This window comes from Anomaloglossus baeobatrachus, chromosome 10 (assembly GCF_048569485.1).
Source record: "Anomaloglossus baeobatrachus isolate aAnoBae1 chromosome 10, aAnoBae1.hap1, whole genome shotgun sequence".
Classification (NCBI taxonomy): Eukaryota; Metazoa; Chordata; class Amphibia; order Anura; family Aromobatidae; genus Anomaloglossus; species Anomaloglossus baeobatrachus.
In genome coordinates this window covers 210,345,470-210,367,025 of record NC_134362.1, presented here as the reverse complement: position 1 = coordinate 210,367,025, position 21,556 = coordinate 210,345,470, and the positions used below count along the sequence as shown (strand labels likewise).

At 53.5% G+C, this 21,556-nt stretch overlaps 1 protein-coding gene and 1 long non-coding RNA gene across 3 annotated transcripts in view; both read left to right on the top strand.

The window, feature by feature from the left end:
* Window positions 1-11,269: 11,269 nt before the first annotated feature.
* LOC142254273 (uncharacterized) lies at window positions 11,270-19,939 on the top strand. Its single transcript, XR_012727218.1, has 4 exons — window positions 11,270-11,779; window positions 17,140-17,242; window positions 17,879-18,300; window positions 19,459-19,939. It is a non-coding gene; the product is annotated as an uncharacterized LOC142254273 (long non-coding RNA).
* Window positions 19,940-20,270: 331 nt separating this feature from the next.
* GINS2 (GINS complex subunit 2) overlaps window positions 20,271-21,556 on the top strand; it is a 14,024-nt gene continuing 12,738 nt past the window's right edge. Inside the window, exon 1 of one of the 2 annotated variants that reach the window (XM_075325303.1) lies at window positions 20,271-20,411. In XM_075325303.1, coding sequence (XP_075181418.1) covers window positions 20,322-20,411 — 90 coding nt within the window. In that variant the 5' untranslated portion in view covers window positions 20,271-20,321. Of the gene's footprint in view, window positions 20,431-21,556 lie in introns of both variants that reach the window. The other variant, XM_075325304.1, reaches the window with a different exon arrangement.

The window sequence follows — 21,556 nt, the reverse complement described above, 5'->3', positions numbered from 1 at the left end:
GAGGGCTGGAGTCTGCTTTGCATTCTCCAGCCCCCTTCACTAGACACAGTGGGACGCCAGTTTCCCGCTCTTGTCTGGGGCACGCCCACGGCCCGCCCCTCGTCACACGAGCTGGAGAAGGACGCCGGCAGCCATTCCTGCACGCCGTCCGAGCTGGGGAACGGAGACATGCTCTGGGCAACCAGTCACAGGGCTCTGGCGACCACACACCCGCGTTATAGGCGGGCGGTAAGCAGCACCTGAAGTGCTGATCCCACTAAATACCGAAGTGTCCATTTGTATTTTATGCTTGTATGCTATACACTGCACTGTAGGTCGCTATCTTTGGCTATATGCCCTCCTAGATGGCGAGATAACAGCAGCAAAAAAGCAAGGGTGCCAAGGCACAGGCTTTCTAGGCTGCTTGTATTGCATGCGCTGAAGTGTTCATTTGTACTTATGCTTGTATGCTATGCATTGCACTGTACGGTCGCTACTCTTGGCTATATTCTCCTAGAGGGCTGGACAACTGCAGCAAAAAAGCATGGGTGCTAAGGCACAGGCTTTCTATGCTGCTTGTATTGCATGTGCTGAAGTGTTCATTTGTATATATGCTTGTATGCTATACATTGCACTGTACGGTCGCTACTCTGGGCTATATTCTCCTAGAGGGCTAGACAACAGCAGCAAAAAAGCATGGGTGCCAAGGCACAGGCTTTCTATGCTGCTTGTACTGCATGTGCTGAAGTGTTTATGCTTGTATGCTATACATTGCATAGATGGCTAGAATACAGCAGCAAAACAGCAACACAGGCTTTCTATGCTGCTTTTCCTGCATGTGATACTGTTCCACCGGCAGGTTCCACTGACCCCCATTGTGTGCAATGCTCCCCTGTAGCACTTGGTCAGCCGGGGTCTCTACTAGAGGTGGACAAAGGAACCACCTGTGAACCCTGTCCAGGGACAGGGACGGAGTTGCAGTTTCGGCTGATGGATTGTCATGGGATAGAGACTTTGCAGTCCAGACAGGCCATGGGCAATCTTGATTAATGCTCCCTGGCCACCCTCATTTGGAACATAATCAGTGCTCCGGGGGGGGTCCCAGGCATTCCAGGGTGAAGGCTCTGACACGGACGGCAGTCCCAGACAGCCTAAGCTAGCTCGCTGGGTGCGGCACTCGGCCTCATCACTAGTCAGGGTCACAGCAGAGGACTCTCTGTATGATGAGGCAGACGTAGCTGATCAGGGCTTTGGTCCTGACATCGCTCTCAATCCGGATACACCGGATGGTGACGCCATAGTGAATGATCCTATAGCGTCCATCAATGGAAGGTTGGATCTTTCTCCCTCAGCTCCCCCAGTGGAGGAGTCAGCTTCACAGCAGGAGAAATCCTTTTTCAGTATCTCATGCGTATATTGAGTATTTTTCTGGCCACGCTGACTTCAGAGAAGCAGTCCAGGAACACCACGATTACCAGATAAGCGTTTTCTCCAAACGTATTAAGGATACACGTTATCCCTTCCCCCTGACGTGGTAAAGCGCTGGACCCAGGGTCCAAAGGTGGATCCCCCAATCTCCAGGCTTGCGGCTAGATCCATAGTTGCAGTGGAGATGGGACGTCACTTAAAGATGCCATTGACAGACAGATGGACCTCTGGTTGAAATCTGTCTGTGAAGCTATCGGCGTGTCGGTTGCTCCGGCATTCGCAGCCGTATGGGCACTCTAAGCTTTTTCAGCTGGTCTTGCGCAGCTGGTCTTGAGCACATGTACATCTGTGCCGCAGGTGGTGTCCTTAACCTCGCAATGTCTGCATTGCGACTTACCCTAGTAATGCTGTCCTGGGGGGACAGTCGAGGTTTCGGTCCTTCCCAGGCTCGGGCAGGTCCCAATTGTCCTCGTCCAAAAGGGCTCAAAATGCTCAGAGGGGCTCAAATTCCGGCCGGGCTCAATCACGCCCAAGGAAGGCTGCAGGAGGAACCGCTACTAAGGCGGTCTCCTCATGACTTCAGCTCTCTCTCTCCGCATCCGCGGTTGGTGGCAGACCCTCCCGCTTGGCGACATTTAGCTGCCGCAGGTCACAGACCGGTGGGTGAGAGACATTGTGTCTCACGTGTACAGGACATTTCCCCCCCCCCCCCCCACCGAGCCGAGGCTCTTCTGCAGGCAGAAGGAGTGGTAATCCCTGTTCCTCTTCAGGAACAAGACACGGTTTTTTCCTCCAATCTGATTGGGGTGCCAAAAAAGAGTGGCTCTTTCCGTTCCGTTCTGGAACTAAAACTGCTCACCAAGCACGTGAAGGCCAGGCGGTTCCGGATGTAACCCTCCGCTCCGTCATTGCCTCAATGTCTCAAGGAGATTTTCCTAGCATCAATCAGGATGCTTATCTCCACGTGCCGATTGCTCCAGAGCACCAGCGTTTGCTACGTTTCGTTATTGAAGACGAGCATCTTCAGTGCGTAGCCCTGCCCTTCGGTCTGGCGACAGCCCTACGGGTTTTCACCAAGTTCAGGGCAGCAGTGGGAGCAGTCCTGCACTCTCAGGGTCACTCTGTGATCCTTACTGGACGATCCACTTGTCAAGGCACCCTCTCAAGAGGCATGCCAACACAGCCTGAACGGGGCGCTGGAGACTCTCCAGAGTTTCGGGTGGATCATCAACTTTTCAAGGTTACATCGGGCACCGACCCAATCGCTGACATATCTGGGCATGGAGTTTCACGCTCCCTCAGCGATAGTGAAGCTTCCGCTGGACAAGCAGCGTTCACTACAGACGGGGGTGCAGTCTCTCCTTCAAGGCCAGTCACACCCCTTAAGACGCCTCATGCAGAGGCAGTCACTTTCGCGCAGTTTCATCTGCGTCCGCTTCAATGGGACATGCTTTGCCAATGGGTTGGGGAGTCGACGTCCCTAGACAGGAACGTTTCCCTTCTCAGACGGTCAAGGACTCTCTTCACAGGAGTCCATCCTTCGGATCAATGTTCTGGAAATCTGGGCAGTGTATCTTGCCCTGCAAGCCTTCCAGCAGTGGCTGGAAGGAAAACAGATCCGAATTCAGTCGGACAATTCCACAGCGGTGGCAGACATCGCCCACCAAGGCGGAACACGCATCGCCAAGCCTACCAGGCAATCCGGCGGATTCTGACGTGGGTGGGGGACAGAGCATCCACCATATCCGCAGTTCACATCCCGGGCGTAGAAAATTGGGAAGCAGACTTCCTCAGTCGCCTAGGCATGGACGCAGGGGAATGGCCTCTGCACCCAGTATGGTGTCAGGAAATCTGTAGCAGCTGGGGGATGCCGGACGTCGACCTAATGGCGTCTCGGCACAACAACAAGGTCCCGATTTTCATGGCGCGGTCTCACGAGCAAAGAGCTCTGGCGGCGGGCGCCCTAGTTCAGGATTGGTCGCAGTTCCAGCTACCCTATGTGTTTCCATCTCTGGCACTGTTGCCTAGAGTGCTACGCAAGCTCAGCTCCGCTTGCCACCGCGCCATCCTCGTCGTCCCAGACTGGCCGAGGAGGTCGTGGTTCCCGGATCTGTGGCATCCCACGGTCGGCCAACCGTGGGCACTCTCAGACCGGCCAGACTTACTGTCCCAAGGGCCGTTTTTTCCACTGAATTCTACGGCCCTGATCCTGACTGTATGGCCATCGAGTCCGAGATCCTGGCGTCTTCAGGATTATCTCAAGACGTCATTGCCACCATGAGACAGGCTAGGAAGCCGACGTCTGCCAAAATCTCCCACAAGACGTGGAAGTTATTCTTCTCTTGGTGCTCTGCTTCGGGAGTGTCTCCCTGGCCATTTGCATTGTCTCCTTTTTCCTCCCTTCCTGCATCTGGATTGGGAAAAGGTTTGTCGCTCGGCTCCCTTAAAGGACAAGTCGCAGCGCTGTCGGTATTCTTTCAGAAGCGCCTAGTACGACTTCCTCAGGTACGCACGTTCCTGCAGGGGGGTTATCACATTGTCCCTCCGTACAAGAGGCCGTTAGACCCATGGGATCTGCACAGGGTATTAATTGCTCTCTAGGAGCCGCCCTTCGAGCCTCTGAGGGTTGTTTTCACTTTCTCGACTTTCACAGAAAGTGGCCTTTCTGGTAGCGGTCACGTCTTTTCGGAGAGTGTCCGAACTAGCAGCGCGGTCATCCAGAGCTCCCTTCCTGGTGTTCACCAAGATAAGGTAGTGCTGCGTCCGATCCCAGAGTTTCTCCCTAAGGTGGTATCCCCTTTTTATCACAATCAGGATATCTCCTTACCTTCCTTTTATCCATTTCATCGATATGTAATGGCTTTGCATTGTTGGATCTGGTGTAGAGCACCCAGAATCTACATTCCCGCACGGCGCTCCTGCGCCGCTCGGATGCACTCTTTGTCCTTGTCACTGGTCAGCGCAAGGGATCGCAGGCTGCAAAATCCACCCTGGCTCGATGGATCAAGGAACCAATTCTTGAAGCCTACCGTTCTACTGGGCTTCCGGTTCCATCAGGGCTGAAGGCCCATTCTACCAGAGCCGTGGGTGCATCCTGGGCATTACGGCACCAGGCTACGGCTCAGCAGGTGTGCCAGGCAGCTACCTGGTCGAGTCTGCACACTTTCACCAAACATTATCAGGTGCATACCTATGCTTCGGCGGATGCCAGCCTAGGTAGAAGAGTCCTGCAGGCGGCAGTTGCCTCCCCGTAGGGGAGGGCTGTCTTTGCAGCTCTAACATGAGGTATTTCTTTACCCACCCAGGGACAGCTTTTGGACGTCCCAATCGTCTGGGTCTCCCAATAGGAGCTAGAAGAAAAGGAATTTACGGTAAGTAACAAAATTCCCTTCATCGCTCTCTGTTATCAGCCATTCCAGCCTGAAGACAAGGCCGACTGTTGTGTTCTTGCATAAATAAGTGTGACAGATACCGTCCGCTCTCGTGAGAACGCGGCTGCACTGCTATAATCTGCAGACCTGGATGAAGGCCACCATGCTTTACACTGCATGCTCTTTCTACACATTCCCTTTTCTGAGGGTCCTATGTTTGCAGATTGAGCAGCGCCCCACAGGAGGAGTGAAGCATCACGTGGAGCTCTGATATCAGCGATCTCTGGATTGGGGACCCCCCCTCGTCCCCCCGGCAGGCGCTGCGGACGATCCCGTGCTCCCGCTCTGGAGGAAATTGGCAGTTGCTGAATTCCCCACTGCAGCGAGAAGCGTGAATCTTATCTCCATTCTGTTTAATTTTCCAGTAAGTGATCTCCTGACAGACGCCGCGCGCATTAATTACCCAGAGCCGCCAACTAAGCAAATGCACCGCGGGCAGCGCCATGCAGGCCCCTCCCTCTTATTAGGGCTCCTCCCACCCGTGGGGGCCCCTGCCTCCCCTCCCCCCCGCCCGAGAGATGAATGACCGGAGCTTATGATTCTCACTTTCCTAGAAATCATCTCCATGACCCTCTGCTGAGCGACTCCAAACAAGCAAAGCTGCAGTGTAAAGCAAGAAGGGCAGACATGTTTCAGCACAGGCAGCTCCCCCTAGTGGTGGCTGCAGACAGGATCTTATCATGTATCTCTGTATACAGGGAGCTCCCCCTAGTGGTGACTGCAGACAGGATCTTATCATGTATCTCTGTATACAGGGAGCTCCCCCTAGTGGTGGCTGCAGACAGGATCTTATGTATCTCTGTATACAGGGAGCTCCCCCTAGTGGTGACTGCAGACAGGATCTTATCATGTATCTCTGTATACAGGGAGCTCCCCCTAGTGGTGACTGCAGACAGTATCTTATCATGTATCTCTGTATACAGGGAGCTCCCCCTAGTGGTGGCTGCAGACAGGATCTTATCATGTATCTCGGTATACAGGGAGCTCCCCCTGGTGGTGGCTGCAGACAGGATCTTATCATGTATCTCTGTATACAGGGAGCTCCCCCTAGTGGTGACTGCAGACAGGATCTTATCATGTATCTCTGTATACAGGGAGCTCCCCCTAGTGGTGGCTGCAGACAGGATCTTATCATGTATCTCTGTATACAGGGAGCTCCCCCTAGTGGTGACTGCAGACAGGATCTTATCATGTATCTCTGTATACCGGGAGCTCCCCCTAGTGGAGGCTGCAGACAGGATCTTATCATGTATCTCTGTATACAGGGAGCTCCCCCTAGTGGTGGCTGCAGACAGGATCTTATCATGTATCTCTGTATACAGGGAGCTCCTCCTAGTGGTAGCTGCAGACAGGATCTTATCATGTATCTCTGTATACAGGGAGCTCCCCCTAGTGGTGGCTGCAGACAGGATCTTATAATGTATCTCTGTATACAGGGAGCTCCCCCTAGTGGTGACTGCAGACAGGATCTTATCATGTATCTCTGTAAACAGGGAGCTCCCCCTAGTGGTGGCTGCAGACAGGATCTTATCATGTGTCTCTGTATACAGGGAGCTCCCCCTAGTGGTGACTGCAGACAGGAACTTATGATGTATCTCTGTATACAGGGAGCTCCCCCTAGTGGTGGCTGCAGACAGGATCTTATCATGTATCTCTGTATACAGGGAGCTCCCCCTAGTGGTGGCTGCAGACAGGATCTTATCATGTGTCTCTGTATACAGGGATCTCCCCCTAGTGGTGACTGCAGACAGGAACTTATGATGTATCTCTGTATACAGGGAGCTCCCCCTAGTGGTGGCTGCAGACAGGATCTTATCATGTATCTCTGTATACAGGGAGCTCCCCCTAGTGGCGGCTGCAGACAGGATCTTATGTATCTCTGTATACAGGGAGCTCCCCCTAGTGGTGGCTGCAGACAGGATCTTATCATGTATCTCTGTATACAGGGAGCTCCCCCTAGTGGCGGCTGCAGACAGGATCTTATGTATCTCTGTATACAGGGAGCTCCCCCTAGTGGTGGCTGCAGACAGGATCTTATCATGTATCTCTGTATACAGGGAGCTCCCCCTAGTGGTGGCTGCAGACAGGATCTTATCATGTATCTCTGTATACAGGGAGCTCCCTCTAGTGGTGGCTGCAGACAGGATCTTATCATGTATCTCTGTATACAGGGAGCTCCCCCTAGTGGTGGCTGCAGACAGGATCTTATCATGTATCTCTGTATACAGGGAGCTCCCCCTAGTGGTGGCTGCAGACAGGATCTTATCATGTATCTCTGTATACAGGGAGCTCCCCCTAGTGGTGGCTGCAGACAGGATCTTATCATGTATCTCTGTATACAGGGAGCTCCCCCTAGTGGTGGCTGCAGACAGGATCTTATCATGTATCTCTGTATACAGGGAGCTCCCCCTAGTGGTGGCTGCAGACAGGATCTTATCATGTATCTCTGTATACAGGGAGCTCCCCCTAGTGGTGACTGCAGACAGGATCTTATCATGTATCTCTGTATACAGGGAGCTCCCCCTAGTGGTGGCTGCAGACAGGATCTTATGTATCTCTGTATACAGGGAGCTCCCCCTAGTGGTGACTGCAGACAGGATCTTATCATGTATCTCTGTATACAGGGAGCTCCCCCTAGTGGTGACTGCAGACAGGATCTTATCATGTATCTCTGTATATACGGAGCTCCCTCTAGTGGTGGCTGCAGACAGGATCTTATCATGTATCTCTGTATACAGGGAGCTCCCCCTAGTGGTGACTGCAGACAGGATCTTATCATGTATCTCTGTATACAGGGAGCTCCCCCTAGTGGTGGCTGCAGACAGGAGCTTATCATGTATCTCTGTATACAGGGAGCTCCCCCTAGTGATGGCTGCAGACAGGATCTTATCATGTATCTCTGTATACAGGGAGCTCCCTCTAGTGGTGGCTGCAGACAGGATCTTATCATGTATCTCTGTATACAGGGAGCTCCCCCTAGTGGTGGCTGCAGACAGGATCTTATCATGTATCTCTGTATACAGGGAGCTCCCCCTAGTGGTGGCTGCAGACAGGATCTTATCATGTATCTCTGTATACAGGGAGCTCCCTCTAGTGGTGACTGCAGACAGGATCTTATCATGTATCTCTGTATACAGGGAGATCCCCCTAGTGGTGGCTGCAGACAGGATCTTATCATGTATCTCTGTATACAGGGAGCTCCCCCTAGTGGTGGCTGCAGACAGGATCTTATCATGTATCTCTGTATACAGGGAGCTCCCCCTAGTGGTGGCTGCAGACAGGCTCTTATGTATCTCTGTATACAGGGAGCTCCCCCTAGTGGTGACTGCAGACAGGATCTTATCATGTATCTCTGGATACAGGGAGCTCCCCCTAGTGGTGGCTGCAGACAGGATCTTATGTATCTCTGTATACAGGGAGCTCCCCCTAGTGGTGGCTGCAGACAGGATCTTATCATGTATCTCTGTATACAGGGAGCTCCCCCTAGTGGTGGCTGCAGACAGGATCTTATTATGTATCTCTGTATACAGGGAGCTCCCCCTAGTGGTGGCTGCAGACAGGATCTTATCATGTATCTCTGTATACAGGGAGCTCCCCCTAGTGGTGGCTGCAGACAGGATCTTATCATGTATCTCTGTATACAGGGGCTCCCCCTAGTGGTGGCTGCAGACAGGATCTTATCATGTATCTCTGTACACAGGGAGCTCCCCATAGTGGAGGCTGCAGACAGGATCTTATCATGTATCTCTGTATACAGGGAGCTCCCCCTAGTGGTGTCTGCAGACAGGATCTTATCATGTATCTCTGTATACAGGGGGCTCCCCCTAGTGGTGGCTGCAGACAGGATCTTATCATGTATCTCTGTATACAGGGAGCTCCCCCTAGTGGTGACTGCAGACAGGATCTTATCATGTATCTCTGTATACAGGGAGCTCCCCCTAGTGGTGGCTGCAGACAGGATCTTATCATGTATCTCTGTATACAGGGAGCTCCCTCTAGTGGTGGCTGCAGACAGGATCTTATCATGTATCTCTGTATACAGGGAGCTCCCCCTAGTGGTGACTGCAGACAGGATCTTATCATGTATCTCTGTATACAGGGAGCTCCCCCTAGTGGAGGCTGCAGACAGGATCTTATCATGTATCTCTGTATACAGGGAGCTCCCCCTAGTGGTGGCTGCAGACAGGATCTTATCATGTATCTCTGTATACAGGGAGCTCCTCCTAGTGGTGACTGCAGACAGGATCTTATCATGTATCTCTGTATACAGGGAGCTCCCCCTAGTGGAGGCTGCAGACAGGATCTTATCATGTATCTCTGTATACAGTGAGCTCCCCCTAGTGGTGGCTGCAGACAGGATCTTATCATGTATCTCTGTATACAGGGAGCTCCTCCTAGTGGTGACTGCAGACAGGATGTTATCATGTATCTCTGTATACAGGGAGCTCCCCCTAGTGGTGGCTGCAGACAGGATCTTATCATGTATCTCTGCATACAGGGAGCTCCCTCTAGTGGTGGCTGCAGACAGGATCTTATCATGTATCTCTGTATACAGGGAGCTCCTCCTAGTGGTGACTGCAGACAGGATGTTATCATGTATCTCTGTATACAGGGAGCTCCCCCTAGTGGTGGCAGCAGACAGGATCTTATCATGCGTCTCTGTATACAGGGAGCTCCCCCTAGTGGAGGCTGCACACAGGATCTTATCATGTATCTCTGTATACAGGGAGCTCCCCCTAGTGGTGGCTGCAGACAGGATCTTATCATGTATCTCTGTATACAGGGAGCTCCCCCTAGTGGTGGCTGCAGACAGGATCTTATCATGTATCTATGTATACAGGGAACTCCCCCTAGTGGTGGCTGCAGACAGGATCTTATCATGTATCTCTGTATACAGGGAGCTCCCCCTAGTGGTGGCTGCAGACAGGATCTTATCATGTATCTCTGTATACAGGGAGCTCCCCCTAGTGGTGACTGCAGACAGGATCTTATCCTGTATCTCTGTATACAGGGAGCTCCCCCTAGTGGTGGCTGCAGACAGGATCTTATCATGTATCTCTGTATACAGGGAGCTCCCTCTAGTGGTGGCTGCAGACAGGATCTTATCATGTATCTCTGTATACAGGGAGCTCCCTCTAGTGGTGGCTGCAGACAGGATCTTATCATGTATCTCTGTATACAGGGAGCTCCCCCTAGTGGTGGCTGCAGACAGGATCTTATCATGTATCTCTGTATACAGGGAGCTCCCCCTAGTGGTGGCTGCAGACAGGATCTTATCATGTATCTCTGTATACAGGAGCTCCCCCTAGTGGTGACCGCAGACAGGATCTTATCATGTATCTCTGTATACAGGGAGCTCCCTCTAGTGGTGGCTGCAGACAGGATCTTATCATGTATCTCTGTATACAGGGAGCTCCCCCTAGTGGTGGCTGCAGACAGGATCTTATCATGTATCTCTGTATACAGGGAGCTCCCCCTAGTGGTGGCTGCAGACAGGGTCTTATCATGTATCTCTGTATACAGGGAGCTCCCCCTAGTGGTGGCTGCAGACAGGATCTTATCATGTATCTCTGTATACAGGGAGCTCCCCCTAGTGGTGGCTGCAGACAGGGTCTTATCATGTATCTCTGTATACAGGGAGCTCCCCCTAGTGGAGGCTGCAGACAGGATCTTCTCATGTATCTCTGTATACAGGGAGCTCCCCCTAGTGGTGACTGCAGACAGGATCTTATCATGTATCTCTGTATACAGGGAGCTCCCCCTAGTGGTGGCTGCAGACAGGATCTTATCATGTATCTCTGTATACAGGGAGCTCCCCCTAGTGGTGGCTGCAGACAGGATCTTCTCATGTATCTGTGTATACAGGGAGCTCCCCCTAGTGGAGGCTGCAGACAGGGTCTTATCATGTATATCTGTATACAGGGAGCTCCCCCTAGTGGAGGCTGCAGACAGGATCTTATCATGTATCTCTATACAGGGAGCTCCCCCTAGTGGTGGCTGCAGGCAGGATCTTATCACCTATCTCTGTATACAGGGAGCTCCCCCTAGTGGTGGCTGCAGACAGAATCTTATCATGTATCTCTGTATACAGGGAGCTCCCTCTAGTGGTGGCTGCAGACAGGATCTTATGTATCTCTGTATACAGGGAGCTCCCCCTGGTGGTGGCTGGAGACCTCCTCTCTGCCCCTGTCCTGTGCGGGATGATGCCGGTCACTTTGCGGTGTTGTCCTGGAGTGACGGGTGTGTTGATTGTGACTGTGCGCGGCTTGCTTGTGAAGGTTGCGTTATCACACATCGTTGCGGTACAATCTCGCCCTCCTGAGACCTTCAGAGCTGTTAAATTTTAACTGAATATTTGGTTTCCTTTGCTGTGTCGGCGGTTGTGTCGGCAGAGCGGCGGTGGCGGTGTGCGGTGGAGGAGGGGCGCCGCTCATCACTGATCTTCCCATATTGTTATTACTGTGATCCGGTTTCTGCCGTTTTAACGACTTATCAGAATCTGCAGCCAAAAAAGTGTGATATGAGGATGATTGTGTGTGACCGATGCAGCTGTAACAAAACCTCAGCTGTGCGGAGCTTCTGCAGGGTCGTGAGATTCATGTAATTCCCTTGTGAGATTGGAGGTGTCCCGGGCCCGTGTACCCCGGCGTGCTGACACATGTGCGGTGCTTAGTGCCGCACATCTGCCGCCTCCTGGTTTCCGCCCCATTAATGCTGCGCTCAGTGCCAAGACTCCCGTAATGCGGTGAGTGAGTAATGAGCGGCGGGTCCAGCAGCGAGTAATGGGATTACTGCAGCGGAGGAGAAACTTTCCTGTGTCCTGCAGGCGTCGGCATCCGGCTGCTGATTGGTCAGAAGAGGTCGCCCCGCTCTGCGCTCAGACGACTAAAGCTCAGCTGCCAGGTGAAGTCCAGCAGACGGGGAGGACCCGCGAGCCACAGGTGAGCGCCGCCGGGGCACCCCGCCATACAAGAATAGGGGGTATCTCATCCAGAGCTGTGCATCTAATCCTGAGCTGTGTGATACTGTCTGCTGAGCCGTGTATCTAATCCTCTCCTGTGTGATACTGTCTGCTGAGCCGTGTATCTAATCCTCTCCTGTGTGATACTGTCTGCTGAGCCGTGTATCTAATCCTCTCCTGTGTGATACTGTCTGCTGAGCTGTGTATCTAATCCTCTCCTATGTGATACTGTCTGCTGAGCCGTATATATCTAATCTTCTGCTGTGTGATACTGTCTGCTGAGCCGTGTATCTAATCCTCTCCTGTGTGATACTGTCTGCTGAGCTGTGTATCTAATCCTCTCCTGTGTGATACTGTCTGCTGAGCCGTGTATCTAATCCTCTCCTGTGTGATACTGTCTGCTGAGCCGTGTATCTAATCCTATCCTGTGTGATACTGTCTGCTGAGCCGTGTATCTAATCCTCTCCTGTGTGATACTGTCTGCTGAGCCGTGTATCTAATCCTCTCCTGTGTGATACTGTCTGCTGAGCCGTGTATCTAATCCTCTCCTGTGTGATACTGTCTGCTGAGCCGTGTATCTAATCCTCTCCTGTGTGATACTGTCTGCTGAGCCATGTATCTAATCCTCTCCTGTGTGATACTGTCTGCTGAGCCGTGTATATAATCCTCTCCTGTGTGATACTGTCTGCTGAGCCGTGTATCTAATCCTCTCCTGTGTGATACGGTCTGCTGAGCCGTGTATCTAATCCTCTCCTGTGTGATACTGTCTGCTGAGCTGTGTATCTAATCCTCCCCTGTGTGATATTGTCTGCTGAGCCGTGTATCTAATCCTATCCTGTGTGATACTGTCTGCTGAGCTGTGTATCTAATCCTCTCCTGTGTGATACCGTCTGCTGAGCTGTGTATCTAATCCTGTCCTGTGTGATACTGTCTGCTGAGCTATGTATCTACTCATATCCTGTGTGATACTGTCTGCTGAGCTGTGTATCTAATCCTCTCCTGAGTGATACTGTCTGCTGAGCCGTGTATCTATTCCTATCCTGTGTGATACTGTCTGCTGAGCCATGTATCTAATCCTCTCCTGTGTGATACTGTCTGCTGAGCTGTGTCTCTAATCCTGTCCTGTGTGATACTGTCTGCTGAGCCGTGTATCTAATCCTATCCTGTGTGATACTGTCTGCTGAGCTGTGTATCTAATCCTGTCCTGTGTGATACTGTCTGCTGAGCCGTGTATCTAATCCTCTCCTGTGTGATACTGTCTGCTGAGCCGTGTATCTAATCCTCTCCTGTGTGATACTGTCTGCTGAGCTGTGTATCTAATCCTCTCCTGTGTGATACTGTCTGCTGAGCTGTGTATCTAATCCTCTCCTGTGTGATACTGTCTGCTGAGCCGTGTATCTAATCCTCTCCTGTGTGATACTGTCTGCTGAGCCGTGTATCTAATCCTCTCCTGTGTGATACTGTCTGCTGCGCTGTGTATCTAATCCTCTCCTGTGTGATACTGTCTGCTGAGCCGTGTATCTAATCCTCTCCTGTGTGATACTGTCTGCTGAGCTGTGTATCTAATCCTCTCCTGTGTGATACTGTCTGCTGAGCTGTGTATCTCATCCTGAGCTGTGTATCTAATCCTATTCTGTGTGATACTGTCTGCTGAGCCGTGTATCTAATCTAATCAATTGTGTTGGTTTCCCCCTAGTGCTCTCGCCCCCCGTGTTCTTACCTCTCGTGCTCTCGGCCCCCCGTGTTCTTGCCTCTCGATCTCTCGCTCCCCGTGTTCTTACCTCTCGTGCTCTCGCCCCCCTGTGTTCTTACCTCTCGTGCTCTCGCCCCCCTGTGTTCTTACCTCTCGATCTCTCGCTCCCCGTGTTCTTACCTCTCGTGCTCTCGCCCCCCGTGTTCTTGCCTCTCGATCTCTCGCTCCCCGTGTTCTTACCTCTCGTGCTCTCGGCCCCCCGTGTTCTTACCTCTCGATCTCTCGCTCCCCGTGTTCTTACCTCTCGTGCTCTCGCCCCCCTGTGTTCTTACCTCTCGATCTCTCGGCCCCCCGTGTTCTTACCTCTCGTGCTCTCGCCCCCCTGTGTTCTTACCTCTCGTGCTCTCGCCCCCCTGTGTTCTTACCTCTCGATCTCTCGCTCCCCGTGTTCTTACCTCTCGTGCTCTCGCCCCCCGTGTTCTTACCTCTCGATCTCTCGCTCCCCGTGTTCTTACCTCTCGATCTCTCGCTCCCCGTGTTCTTACCTCTCGTGCTCTCGCCCCCCTGTGTTCTTACCTCTCGTGCTCTCGCCCCCCTGTGTTCTTACCTCTCGATCTCTCGCTCCCCGTGTTCTTACCTCTCGTGCTCTCGCCCCCCGTGTTCTTACCTCTCGTGCTCTCGCCCCCCTGTGTTCTTACCTCTCGTGCTCTCGCCCCCCGTGTTCTTGCCTCTCGATCTCGCGCTCCCCGTGTTCTTACCTCTCGTGCTCTCGCCCCCCGTGTTCTTACCTCTCGATCTCTCGCTCCCCGTGTTCTTACCTCTCGATCTCTCGCTTCCCGTGTTCTTACCTCTCGTGCTCTCGCCCCCCTGTGTTCTTACCTCTCGTGCTCTCGCCCCCCGTGTTCTTACCTCCCGATCTCTCGCCCCCGTGTTCTTACCTCTCGTGCTCTCGCCCCCCGTGTTCTTACCTCTCGATCTCTCGCTCCCCGTGTTCTTACCTCTCGATCTCTCGGCCCCCCGTGTTCTTACCTCTCGATCTCTCGCTCCCCGTGTTCTTACCTCTCGATCTCTCGCTCCCCGTGTTCTTACCTCTCGATCTCTCGCCCCCCGTGTTCTTACCTCTCGTGCTCTCGGCCCCCCGTGTTCTTGCCTCTCGATCTCTCGCCCCCCTGTATTCTTACCTCTCGATCTCTCGGCCCCCCGTGTTCTTACCTCTCGTGCTCTCGGCCCCCCGTGTTCTTACCTCTCGTGCTCTCGGCCCCCTGTGTTCTTACCTCTCGTGCTCTCGCCCCCCGTGTTCTTACCTCTCGATCTCTCGCCCCCTGTGTTCTTACTTCTCGATCTCTCGCCCCCCGTGTTCTTGCCTCTCGATCTCTCGCCCCCGTGTTCTTGCCTCTCGATCTCTCGCCCCCCCCCCCCGTGTTCTTACCTCTCGATCTCTCACCCCCCCGCGTTCTTGCCTCTCGTGCTCTGGCCCCCCGTGTTGTTACTTCTCGATCTCTCGTCCCCCTGTATTTTTACCTCTCGATCTCTCGCCCCCGTGTTGTTACCTCCCGATCTCTCGCCCCCGTGTTCTTACCTCTCGTACTCTCGCCCCCCTGTGTTCTTACCTCTCGTGCTCTCGGCCCCCCGTGTTCTTACCTCTCGATCTCTCGCTCCCCGTGTTCTTACCTCTCGTGCTCTCGCCCCCCGTGTTCTTACCTCTCGTGCTCTCGCCCCCCGTGTTTTTACCTCTCGTGCTCTCGCCCCCCGTGTTCTTACCTCTCGTGCTCTCGTTCCCCGTGTTCTTACCTCTCGTGCTCTCGCCCCCCTGTGTTCTTACCTCTCGTGCTCTCGGCCCCCCGTGTTCTTACCTCTCGATCTCTCGCTCCCCGTGTTCTTACCTCTCGTGCTCTCGCCCCCCTGTGTTCTTACCTCTCGATCTCTCGCTCCCCGTGTTCTTACCTCTCGATCTCTCGGCCCCCCGTGTTCTTACCTCTCGATCTCTCGCTCCCCGTGTTCTTACCTCTCGATCTCTCGCTCCCCGTGTTCTTACCTCTCGTGCTCTCGCCCCCCTGTGTTCTTACCTCTCGTGTTCTCGCCCCCCTGTGTTCTTACGTCTCGTGCTCTCGCTCCCTGTGTTCTTGCCTCTCGATCTCTCGCCCCCCCGTGTTCTTGCCTCTCGATCTCTCACCCCCCCCGCGTTCTTGCCTCTCGTGCTCTGGCCCCCCGTGTTGTTACTTCTCGATCTCTCGTCCCCCTGTATTTTTACCTCTCGATCTTTCGCCCCCGTGTTGTTAGCTCCCGATCTCTCGCCCCCATGTTGTTACCTCTCGATCTCTCGCCCCCCCCCCGTGTTCTTACCTCTCGATCTCTCATCCCCCCCGCGTTCTTGCCTCTCTTGCTCTGGCCCCCCGTGTTGTTACTTCTCGATCTCTCGCCCCCCCCGTGTTCTTACCTCTCGATCTCTCGCCCCCGTGTTGTTAGCTCCCGATCTCTCGCCCCCATGTTGTTACCTCTCGATTTCTCGGCCCCCCGTGTCCTTACCTCTCGATCTCTCGCCCCCATGTCCTTACCTCTCGATCTCTCGCCCCCGTGTTCTTACCTCTCGATCTCTCGCCCCCCGTGTTCTTACCTCTCGATCTCTCGCCCCCATGTCCTTACCTCTCGATCTCTCGCCCCCATGTCCTTACCTCTCGATCTCTCGCCCCCCGTGTTGTTACCTCTCGATCTCTCGCCCCCGTGTTCTTACCTCTCGATCTCTCGCCCCCGTGTTCTTACCTCTCGATCTCTCGCCCCCCGTGTTCTTGCCTCTTGATCTCTCGCCCCCCCGTGTTCTTGCCTCTTGATCTCTCGCCCCCCGTGTTCTTGCCTCTCGATCTCTCGCCCCCCGTGTTGTTACCTCTCGATCTGTCGCCCCCCGTGTTCTTGCCTCTCGATCTCTCGCCCCCCGTATTCTTGCCTCTCGATCTCTCGCCCCCCGTGTTGTTACCTCTCGATCTCTCGCCCCCCGTGTTCTTGCCTCTCGATCTCTCGCCCCCCGTGTTGTTACCTCTCGATCTCTCGCCCCCCCGTGTTCTTGCCTCTCGATCTCTCGCCCCCCGTGTTGTTACCTCTCGATCTCTCGCCCCCCGTGTTCTTGCCTCTCGATCTCTCGCCCCCCGTGTTGTTACCTCTCGATCTCTCGCCCCCCGTGTTGTTACCTCTCGATCTCTCGCCCCCCCGTGTTCTTGCCTCTCGATCTCTCGCCCCCCGTGTTGTTACCTCTCGATCTCTCGCCCCCCGTGTTCTTGCCTCTCGATCTCTCGCCCCCCATGTTGTTACCTCTCGATCTCTCGTCCCCTGTGTTCTTGCCTCTCGATCTCTCGCCCCCCATGTTGTTACCTCTCGATCTCTCGTCCCCTGTGTTCTTGCCTCTCGATCTCTCGCCCCCCGTGTTGTTACCTCTCGATCTCTCGCCCCCATGTTGCCCTTTGCTCATTAGTTAAACATTCAGTAAGTGATGAAAATAAATGTGCAGTGACAGGAAGCGGACGGTGTGCAGTGCAGGAACACGCAGCGCTGGCGGTGGTAGATCTGAACGGCGGAGGCGAGACGCAGCGAGCGTTCTGAGGTTTCCCGGCTGTAACTTTTTGTGGTTTTGTCGCTTTGTACCTTTGTATCTCAAGGCTCCACCGTCAGTTCAGCGTCAGATGTCACAGCAGCCGCTCTGCGCCTCCGGACGCTGAGGACAGGATGACAGCATGGGCCTTCAGCTCTCCTGTCTGAAAGGTAAGACGTGACGCGGCTCGCACCGCGGCCGTACCGCTCTACCAACTGCAGGGTCCGCAGAACGCCGACACCCGACCGTGACCCCCACATTACAATGCCAGCACAGAGGATTTCAGCAGTGGAGTGTGTCAGTGTGTAGCGGGGTCATGGGCTGAGTTACATAGTGGAGGGAGCCGGGTCCTCAGCAGCACAGAGGATTTCAGCAGTGGAGTGTGCCGGTGTGTAAGGGGTCACAGGCTGAGTTACATAGTGGAGGGAGCCGCGTCCCCAGCAGCACAGAGGATTTCAGCAGTGGAGTGTGCCGGTGTGTAGGGGTGATGGTGAGGTTGTGGTGCGGCGGTGACTTCCCGCTTGCGGCTGGTGCTTTCCTCTGCTTTCTCGCGCCTCCTGCTTGGCTGTGAGCCCTGTGCTGGTATATACAGTATATAATATATACCGCTGCTCGGAGGACAGCTGTGCGTTTCCCGGTGGTGATTCTTCTGTGGGACGTGACGGCCTGGTCTATTCACCTTTGTCACAATCTCTGCTTGTTGTCAGTGACTAGGAATACTTGCATGATCCCTTTACTTATTACAGCTGCAGGTTTGTTACAGTTGCATCCACAGCAGGTAACCTCCAGTATTGTTGTGTCCTCAGGGCTGCAGATCTGTTACTCTAGTGAAGAAGCTTCTAGAAGGTTTCCCCGCGGACACCTGAACGTCCCTGACATTATCATCACCCCCCCCGACCCCGACAGGGACCCTGAATACGAAAACCGCCGTCCAGCCGAGCCGCCAGGCGTCCCCCGCCAAGAACCGCCGCTGAGGAGCAAGTGAGGAGCCGAAGAGGGACAAGTCCGGGGACGCGGTTATATGTGCTCCACCCCCCCATCACAGGACCCCTCTGTACGCCATGAGCCGGCCGTGCCCCCCCAGCAGCCCCCGATGTGACCGCGACCACTGGGAGGAAAAATAAAGATGTAAAGTCATCGATTCACCCCGTTCTTACTCAACGGAGGGTCCCGAATCCAGAGACTGCACCACTGAGACGTCACCATCGGGGACCCCCTGATCTGCCAGGTGATGTGGACCCTGCGCTGCTGCTGACATGTCCACTGGGGGGAGACTGACCCTCAGTAACCACATGGGGGGCTGTAAGGGGTCAGCAGCGCTCGGGTCACTCCACACCATGGACACACAGGACCCTCACTAATCACATGGGGGGCTGTAAGGGGTCAGCAGCGCTCAGGTCACTGCACACCATGGACACACAGGACCCCCCACTAACCACATGGGGGACACACGGGACCCTCACTAATCACATGGGGGGCTGGAGGGGGTTAGTAGCGCTCAGGTCACTCTGCACCATGGACACACAGGACCCTCAGTAACCACATGGGGGGCTGTAAGGGGTCAGCAGTGCTCACACCATGGACACACAAGACCCTCACTAACCACATGGGGGGGCTGGAAGGGCCAGCAGTGCTCGGGGTCACTCCACACCATGGACACACAGGACCCTCACTAACCACATGGGGGACACACGGGACCCTCACTAATCACATGGGGGGGGGGCTGTAAGGGGTCAGCAGTGCTCAGGTCACCCCACACCATGGACACACGAGACCCTCACTAACCACATGGGGGACACACGGGACCCTCACTAATCACATGGGGGGGGGGCTGTAAGGGGTCAGCAGTGCTCGGGTCCACTCCACACCATGGACACACAGGACCCTCACTACCACATGGGGGACACACGGGACCCTCACTAATCACATGGGGGACACACGGGACCCTCACTAATCACATGGGGGGCTGTAAGGGGGTCAGCAGCGCTCGGGTCACTCTGCACCATGGACACACAGGACCCCCACTAACCACATTGGGGGGCTGTAAGGGGGTCAGCGGGTCACTGCATTTAAGGGCCTTTATCACATGCGTTTTTTCTGCATTTCATTCTCTGTTTTTGTGCAAAAAAAAAAAAGCACGGGTCATAAAAATGCAAGAAAACTCGGGCACCGCAGCCGCTGCTCCGCGGGCGTGAGGTTTCTATGAAAGAGCCGTCGCTCTAAACCACGTCCATGTGTGACACGCTGCACTACTGCTTTACTGCCGGCGCCTGCTGCAAAACCCAAAATGAGCTGCTCCCAATATTCTGCCTTTGTGTTTTTTTCCACAGTTTTTTGTTACTTTTTGGTGCAGAAATTTTTATTTGCATATTTATTTTTTTTTCAGATACCACCTAAAAGACTATGGAGGAAAAAAAAGAAACCTGAAATTTCTCAGGAAATCGCCGCCCCGGTGCTCAGACTGATAGATGCACAAAGACGGCGGCATTTACTGCAGGTGTGAACGCGGCAGAAGCTGCGGTGCAGGGGGCGATAAACGCATGGGAAAAACTGCATCAAGATGGGGAAAAAATCATTAAAGGCGCGGTGATGAGAGCGGTGAAGAGCGCAGTGATGAGCGCAGTGACGAGCGGTGATGAGAGCGGTGAAGAGCGCAGTGATGAGCGCAGTGACGAGCGGTGATGAGAGCGGTGAAGAGCGCAGTGATGAGCGCAGTGACGAGCGCACCCACCTGCGGAGGTGCAGAAACGCTGCCGCATCACAGACGCCTCGCCCGACCCCCTACTCCACTCCCGTCTCAATGAAGCCTCAGATAACTGATCAATAATTTCATTAAAATGGAAAAAAAATCAATAAACAATTAAAAAGAATGATATTTTCTGTTTTCTCCCTGCGCTATCTGCTCACATCATGAGGCTATCACGCTGAGGTTAACGTAAAGCTGCAGGAGATCATATTTGGGAGTTTTTATAGTTAATATTAAAAAAAAAAAAAAAAAAAAAAAAATATCTATAATGTAACAACATGGCTACTGCTCTCTGTTATCAGCTGTATTCGATCGACTAAAACTTCACACTTCCGGGTTTTTGCGTTCAAGCCTCACTTCAGCAACAGCCATGTGATTTCTAGACTGAGACATGGAACGCAAATAGTTGCTGACGTCACGCGCATTGCTCGGTTCTGATTGGTGATTACGGGAGCGCGGGAAAGCTGTGGGCGGAGCCTGGCGCGCGGCGGCGGAGGACGGAGATGGACCCGTCTGAGGGTGGAATTTCTGGCAGAAAAGGAAATGGTGACGATTATCCCCAACTTCAGCTGGACAAGGTGTATATGATCGGGGTGAGGCGCCGGCCGCTGGGTAATCACTCACCCGGGGCTGAGGGGCCACAGGAGCCGGGGAAGGGATGCGACATGAGACTTGTGGTACCACAGCACTGCGGAAGCCGTATATAGGCATTATCTAGTGTGATGACGTCACTGCTGTATACACAGGGTCGCACTGGGGTGTCTGGGGCCCTCCAGGGGCCCACCCTACAGCTATGTGTAAATTAGCCGCTGTCCCCGCTGTAGTGGATTACTTGTTCAGCAGAGACCCTCTGTAAGTGCATATGTACTATCGTATAATAGTCCCAGGGCAGGGAGGGGTTAAATGTCCAAGTATTTACTCTCTATAGGAAATAACCTCCCCCTCGGCCCTGTGCGCACTTGCCGGTTTTTACCGCGGATTTCCTGCGGTTTTGCTGCAGAAAATGTTCATAACATCTCTGCAGTGAATCACCAGCAAAACCTATGGGGAAAAAAAAATCCTGTGCGCACTGGGCGGAATTTGACAGCTGCATGTAGTGTTGCGGGATTCCCGCAGCAAAAACAATTGCATGTCACTTCTTTTCCGCACATCGCTGCGGGATTTCACTCCATTGACTGCCATGTAATCGTGAAATCCCGCAGGGAAGTGATGTCATTACAGGAAGAGGAAGCGGAGCAGTGAGTAAACACACACACACACACACACACACACACACACACACACACACAGATCACACACACACTCACACACACACACAGATCACACACACACACACAGATCACACACACACAAATACACACACAGATCACACACACAAATACAGATCACACACACACACACACACACACACACAGATCACACACACAGATCACACACACACACACACACACACACCACACACACAGATCACACACACACACACACACACACAGATCACACACACACACACACACAGATCACACACAAATACAGATCACACACACACAAATACACACACACACACACACACACACACACACAGATCACACACACACACACACATCACACAAATACACACACACAGATCACACACACACACAATACACACACAAATACACACACACACAGATCACACACACACACACACAAATACACACACACAGATCACACACACAAATACAGATCACACACACACACT